This window comes from Hippocampus comes, unplaced genomic scaffold (genome assembly GCF_001891065.2).
Source record: "Hippocampus comes isolate QL1 unplaced genomic scaffold, H_comes_QL1_v1.1 scaffold257, whole genome shotgun sequence".
NCBI lineage: Eukaryota > Metazoa > Chordata > Actinopteri > Syngnathiformes > Syngnathidae > Hippocampus > Hippocampus comes.
Genome location: NW_017804972.1, coordinates 236361 through 243837, shown reverse-complemented (window position 1 = coordinate 243837; position 7477 = coordinate 236361). Strand labels below are relative to the sequence as shown.

The 7477-nt window shown below is 40.6% G+C and overlaps 1 protein-coding gene across 3 annotated transcripts in view; it reads left to right on the top strand.

The window, feature by feature from the left end:
• Positions 1-5947, top strand: part of gspt1l (G1 to S phase transition 1, like) — a 14878-nt gene extending 8931 nt beyond the window's left edge. For all 3 annotated transcript variants that reach the window (XM_019892089.1, XM_019892080.1, XM_019892098.1), the window contains 4 exons: positions 539-712; positions 804-893; positions 3547-3715; positions 5301-5947. In XM_019892089.1, coding sequence (XP_019747648.1) covers positions 539-712; positions 804-893; positions 3547-3715; positions 5301-5353 — 486 coding nt within the window. In that variant the 3' untranslated portion in view covers positions 5354-5947. The remainder of the gene's footprint in view (positions 1-538; positions 713-803; positions 894-3546; positions 3716-5300) is intronic.
• Positions 5948-7477: the final 1530 nt, after the last annotated feature.

Below are 7477 nucleotides of genomic sequence, written 5' to 3'. Positions count from 1 at the left end.
AACACACCTGCTAAACCCCAGTGGAACGAATAAAAGACGCCGTCAACAAGACAGTTGTCGTAAAAAATATATTTGGCCAAAAAGGGAAAAACACAGATTGGCAGAAAATCGTGTCCGTCCGACTTAGGGGTGTCGTCTCGGCTAACTTAGCTGTTGTCATGTGTGACGTCATTTGCGTCGGCGCTGATTGGTTGAAATCAAAAGACGCGCTTGCGTAAATGTTCGTGCTGAAACACGCACAGCAGAGAGCAGCGGACTATCTACTGCTGAGGCTCGCTTAGCTTGAGTGGAGTCGCCACAACAGTAATACCCTCGCCTCGCATTCTCATGGCCTCGCCATATCTTGGAGATTTCGAAATTTCGGCCCGAACGGAAGCCACAAAGGGTACACGTGTGCACACAAAAGGAAGAGTGTGTGTGTGTGTGTGTGTGTGTGTGTGTGTGTGTGTGTGTGTGTGTGTGTGTGTGTGTGTGTGTTTTATTTATTTTTTCCGGAATTTTCAGAAAAGTCCACTTTCATCTCTGAATGTCTTAATAGCATGTGGTCGAGGTGCTGAGCCTCTTGTCTGACGACGTGGAGACAGACGATGCAGGACCTGGAGAAAATCTAAAGTTACGACTGAAGGGCATTGAAGAGGAGGAGATCCTCCCTGGCTTCATCCTGTGTAATGCAGAGAACCTGTGCCATTCTGGGCGCACATTTGACGCGCAGGTCAGTTTGGAAGAATAAACCAGATACAGTTTCAGTTGAACATGAGTAATATTCATGTGAAAACGAATGCCTCTGTTTCTTCTCTTTCTAGATTGTCATCATTGAACACAAATCCATCATCTGTCCAGGTTATAATGCTGTCCTTCACATTCACACGTGCATTGAAGAGGTGCAGATTACGGTAAGCATATGAAAATGTTGGAGGGTATTTAAAAAGAAAGATGGTGGACTGTCCACAGAAGTATTCCAATTAGAAATGGGAGCCAAACTTTGCGTCATAATGATTACACTGACAAATGCTTCCTGAATGAACCATCACAACAATTTGAGATCACAATTGTCATCACTAAAATTATCGATTACTAAATGTGAAACAAACAAAAGAACAGATGTACACATCGCAGAACCTTTTTTCAATTCAAAAAATGTCATCACCCAAAGTGAATTTTCTCTCATGCAAGACCTCGGAAAATGCATTTAAAAGGAGGAGGTGACATATTTAATAACAGTGGGAATATATTAATACAATAATCTAAATAAATGCTTAGTAATTTGTTATTCTAATTTTAATCAAATACAACTGTTTGAACTAATAAATGGTTTGCAATACCAGTAGGTTTTTATCAAGGAATCGACGAAATTCAACAAAATTATATTGAGGATTTTTTTCTGTCAAGACGACTACATACACAGAAGGTCAATGCCAATTTAAGTCATTCTCTCTCTCTGTCTCTCTCTCACGCTCTGTGTGTGTGTGTGTGTGTGTGTGTGTGTGTGTGTGTGTGTGTGTGTGTGTGTGTGTGTGTGCGCGCGCGCGCGCAAAACACATAATTCAGATTGGCTATATTCAAGCTTTTAAATGCCTTGGTCAACCTAGGCACTTAACCACACAACAGTCATTTAAATTTGAGGCTCAAATGTGCTTTGTCTGCTACTAAGGGCTAAAGCCAGGAGTACCTGCACTTCGGTGCTCTTTTCCCATGTTCTTGTGTTACAGCCGGCATGTCCCGCTCCGGGTCTGGAGGGCCACTGTCCTGCCTGTTTTCCAGCTCTCCCAGCTGCAACACACCTGATTCGGATGGTCAGCTCATCAGCCAGCTGTGAAGCAGCATTAGTACGATCCTGATTATTTGAATCTGGTGTGTTGCTCCTGGGAGAGCTGGAAAACAGGCAAGACAAGCGGCCCTTGAGGACTGACTTTGGACACCCCTGTATTACAAGAATGGGTGGGCACTTCCTCTGGCTGTGGTTTTGTCAGAGCATCCGCATTCTTTGTTTATTTATGCAAAAACTTGTTGCCCACACTGTGCAATATAACAGCCATGGGAAAAAATTGCCATGTTTTCTGCAATTGCTCATTTGTCTGGTGTCACTAAAAGTGACTAACGGACAGAAAAGAAAACATAGCTCAATAAAAGCAGTTTTTGGCAGTACAATACTTTAGCTATATATGTAAGAACTTGTGGAGTAATTTTGGTTACTGTCAAGAAAACGCGGTTAACTCTTAAATATAACTCTTATGAGCTGTTTTTGTTGTCATTAAAGGGAAAGTCAAGCCAAAAATATGTTCTATGCGCCTTCACTCGTCCAAACATTGTGTTCTGATTTACATTGCGTTTGTGGAATATTAATTGAGCAGCAAAATCCAGCCGATTTAGCCATCTCAAAGGGCAGCCATTTTGCCACTTTCAGTTGCTCAGGGCTCAGGTAACGACCAATCACGGTTCACCGTTGTTTTTTTTTTTGTTTGTTTGTTTGTTTTTTAAGCTGACCCATGATTGGTCGTTTGGTCATTGCCTGAGCAACTTTCAGGTCATTTTGGGAGGCTGTATAAAGCACACCAGAGACAACAAAAAAATATGAATGGGTAAATTTGCAAATGTTAAACTGTGACTATGCAGGGTGACACTGTTTAGTGATTTTGCTGATGGACCATGTTTATAAATCTGAGGGTTTTTTTAAATTTTTATTTGTAATTTTTTTTTTTGCTTTTAATCCTACAGAGCGTGGTGCACATTGCGTCGATCGCGATCGACCGGTAGATTGCGGACTGGTCCCAAGTCGATCGCAAGGGGCGTTGGGGAGAAAAAAAACCCCAACAACCATTTGTGTGTCTTTGTGCATGTTAGGAATATTTTTTGTGTTAATGTACTCTGCACCCTAATTATCCTGTCAGTCTCATTTTCACCAAAATATTTAAAAAATTAAATAAAAGGAGTTAAATCTTTAACCTTCGCGCCACCGGAAGTTGTTAACTCAGCAGTCTGCAATTGCAGCTTGTGATCAGAGCTGTTGCGCTATATCTTTTATTGTTATCATTATTCTCATTCAAAGTTTGTTTCGTGTACAATTCACCAAGGGCACGGGCAAAGAATAGGAATCTCGAGCGCCGAGGGAAGCACTTTAAAACAGTACGTGTGAGCTACGATAGTTAACAGGCTGCAAAAGTGCATGGTATGCCTCCGTGTCAGGTTGTTGTTCATCATGGCGTGTGCATGTATGTGCGTGCGTGGTAACCGGTCGATCGCTGGAGGTTGGTTGATCGAAAAGTCGATCTTCGATCCAAAAAGTTTGGGCACTCCTGCAATAGAGCAAAATGGCAACATTTTTTCAAAACATTCAGTGATCCTTTGAAAAGCCAAGTTGTGGCGGAGCAGATTCAGAAGATCAAACTGTATTTTATTGATGCATGATACCTTCAGTTCTTCTATCTCATGCGTATCAAAGCAAGCCTTTCTGGTCACTAGTCAGCTGTACATACAGTATATACACATGCACTTGTTTTTATATTTAAATCCATAAATAGCAATGTTTCTGTTCTGTTCCCTCTTAAGGCCTTAATCTGTCTGGTAGACAAAAAGTCAGGAGAGAAGAGTAAGACGCGGCCACGATTTGTGAAACAAGACCAGGTCTGCATTGCTCGTCTGCGCACGGCAGGGACCATTTGCCTCGAGACCTTTAAAGACTTTCCTCAGATGGGACGGTTTACCTTACGGGATGAAGGTAAAGCACCTGCACACAGTGGCACAGTCAAAAGAGGCATCTCCCTATTTAGTTGTCATTTTTCAATTCTATCAGTTGTATTAAGGAGAACTGTGTAATTGAATTTTTCATGCAGTATTTACAGGGTAAACAAGAATGTCCATGTGTTTGTTTTGTCTACACAATGTCATCAGAACAGGACGTGAATAGTTTTTACTTTTTGTCAGCTGAGTTTTGCAGGTGATGAATAACTTGAATAGAAAAATGACTTTGACCCTCAACTTGAAACATCTACTGTCCAGATTTGTCTGTGCTTGGTTCATTAAAATAAGCACACCAGCAAAAAAAAAAAAAAAAACGAATTTTGGCCATTGCTCAGAAAGAGATGTCGGAAACGATGGGCACACTTTGGTTTCAATCCAGATGGACATCAAGCATCTGCTATCATCAGTGAGCTAGCTTTTTGTGTGAAGAACATCTTGGATGTTACGCAGGACTTTAGACTGCCGCCAAATGGTGGCATTTTGCTTCTAGAATTGGAAGCAGTGTACGTAAATCTACTCGCACTTAATGCCACGAGTAAATTTGATTTTTTTTTCTTTTCCTTTTAAATCACGATTGAAAATATATATTTGCTGACAAATTTCTGCTCCACACTTAATCCCAATAATCATTAAGATAGTGAAAATGAGTGCAGCTACTATTTACTTCGCAAGTCAACGTCTGCACCCTGAAATTTTCCACTTGCATCCTTAAAATGTCAGCTTAGGACCACTGTGTTCCAAGTGTAAAAAATAGGCTGGAGCCCTGTTATATTAATATATAACTGCAATTTTTGTGAACAAATCCTGAGAGTAATGTATTTCAATTTTTTTTTTTCAGCTGTTGTATTTAGCGTTCTGCATTTCAATGCCAATCGTAAAACTTCTTGAGATATTAAAAATTAATAGCGCATGAAAAGGATGTACAGTAATCCCTCGTTTATCGCGGTTAATGGGGACCAAAACCACCCGAGATAAACGAAAATCCACGAAGTAGCGACCAATTAACATAAACAGGTAAAAAAAAATTTTTTTTTTTAAGTCCGCAAACGGTCCGCGAGAAGCTGCAAAACAACAGCGAGTCACATAGAGCAACATATACAGTACTGTACTCCAAGTATATAAAATTTTTTTTTGTTTTTGAAAAAATCCGCGATGTACTGAACCCACGGTAAAAGAACCGTGAAGTAGCGAGGGATCACTGTACTTGAATTATGATCAATGTCATTACATTCATTCAAGTGGGACAAAAGAAATCGACACTATTGTGTCTCGTGATGGTGTCTGGAAAAATATATTCTCTTAAGGTGGTATTTCATCAAAATTGTGTTGAATTTGAAATGGATATTTGTTTTTTAAAAGTATTACTAAAATTAGACTAAAGTTTTTTTTTGTGTATTTTGTTTTTGCATTTTCAGCATCTAAAACTGAACCAAAACCTGTAGAAAAGTTGTAAAAGTATGCATTTTCGTCTCATAGACTAAAACTCAAGTTGCTGACAAAAACAACACTTGACGATTAAAATGAAACTTACAAAATATTGTGTGTGCGTGTGTTTGTCACAGGGAAGACCATTGCCATCGGTAAAGTTCTGAAGCTGGTTGCAGAGCGGGACTGAAGACGCAGATGTTCGAAAAATCCAGTTTGGAAGAAACAGGTGGAGCTCGGTCATAACCCGCCCAGTGTTGTCAGCGGCAAAGACACCTTCCTATGTCGCCTACCTTCTGTGTGCCGATGATCAGCTTCAGAAAAAAAAACTAAAGAGAAACCGGTTTTTAAGTCAGTGAAATCCAAGACGAAGTCCACTCAAGTCAGCTTTCTCATATTGAGAGCTCAGCTATGCCATTTCTGGGTTAGCCCGCCCTCCATCTTTCCCTGCTTCTTTTGTCTGGCCGATTCATCATGGCAGTAATTTTTTTTCTTTCCCTATTCCATTTTATTTTGTTTTCATGAATGACAAATGACAGAAGCTATATCTGTGAACAAATGTGGACCAAGATTTTTGCTTGGAGTGTAAATTGATTTCAGAAATGTGCTGCAAAAACAAATAGTTTGAAAGAATTTCACCAATTGAAACCAAAATGTTTATTTGGGTGTACATGACTCCCTTTGCTTTTATCAGTTCTTGGTTTCTCGTGTGGCGTTCTGGCTGTCTGCTTGAGCGTGCTCAAATATTAAAGCAAACAATGACAATAAAATGTTTGGAAAAACGCTTCTCGTTTAAGACCAGATGTAAATGCTGTTCGTCTCTTGTGCTCTGGTGCTTATGCAGAACAAATAGGGAGCGGTTTTGAATATCTTAATTGTGCCGATGGGAACATTGTGAAAAATGGTCAACAAGTTGTCTTGGAGCAATGTTTTTCATATGACACATCATGGGTAAAAATCATTAAGGTGTAATGCCGCAATGTCTACATTCTAAAATACTGCAATGATTAATGCAATCAGTATATAACTGGAAAGGAATGTGTTTACCAGCCTAATTTATTGACATCAGTGAACCATAAGTGGGCCAGTGGTGAGTTATTGCTCGAGTAATGTGTCATGGACGGAACTTTTCCCAACTGAATAAGCTAACACGTCATTTATGGTAACTTGGCGCCATTTCAGCAGACTGCGAGTCTTTTTTAAAAAGAGGTTGATGCAATCTTTTTGTGTTAGACCAGCGACCCAAAGTTAACCAAAAAGCTAAAATGAGGCGTGCATAGCACGAATAGATTTTAGAAATATTTTTTATCCTCTAGATTCTTTTTCATAATATGAAAAAAATCCATTTTCAGTCACCTTTAAAAAAAAAAAAATGTTTACATAGCGCAACGTACGCCTGATTTTGTGAATATAGATCGCAAGCATACACACACAGCCTATGTATCCCTCCATCTATTTTCTAATCCACTTATTCACACAAGGGTCGCGGGATGTGCTGAAGCCTATCCCAGCTCTCTCAGAGCAGTAGGCAGGCTACACCCTGAACTGGTTGCTGGCCAATATCAGGGCTCACATAGACAACCATTTGGGCTCACAGTCACACCTGAGGACAATTTAGAGTGTTCAATCAACCTACCATGCATGTTTTTTGAATGTGGGAGGAAACCAGGGAACCCAGAGAAAACACACGCAGGCACTGGAAGACCATGCAAACTCCACAGAGGAAGACCGGACCTGGAATCTCATCCATGACCTCTGCACTGTGAGGCTCTGCACAGAGGTTGCCTGGTTCGCACTTCCCAGAAGTGCGAACCAGGCGACCTCTGTGCCACCTCCACTGTGTGTGTGTGTGTGTGTGTGTGTGTATGTATATATATGTATGTATGTATGTATATATATATGTTTTAATCAATTTATTTGAGCAACTGGGAAATTGTAAGTAGGAATTGAGCACCCTGACTCGCTTCTTGCCTCGCCAAGTGGAAGCAGAGGCCAGAGTGTGGAAAACGAGGAAGTAGCCCTATAAATGAAAGCATTTGAAATCACAGAGGCTGCAATTTGCTCGATGTCTTGTAGCTCCCGTGCACTTCTTCACCGAGCCATCAAGTAAGTGTCGTTTATGAGAAGCTCACACTGTTAAATCGCTCATTTGCATTCATCAACAGTCAATATACTGTAGCTCTGCTTACTTTACACTGGCTAATTTAACCATGTCTCCCGCCGCCCCAACCAAGCACACACACACACACACACACACACACACACACACACACACACACACACACACACACACACACACACACACACGCGCACA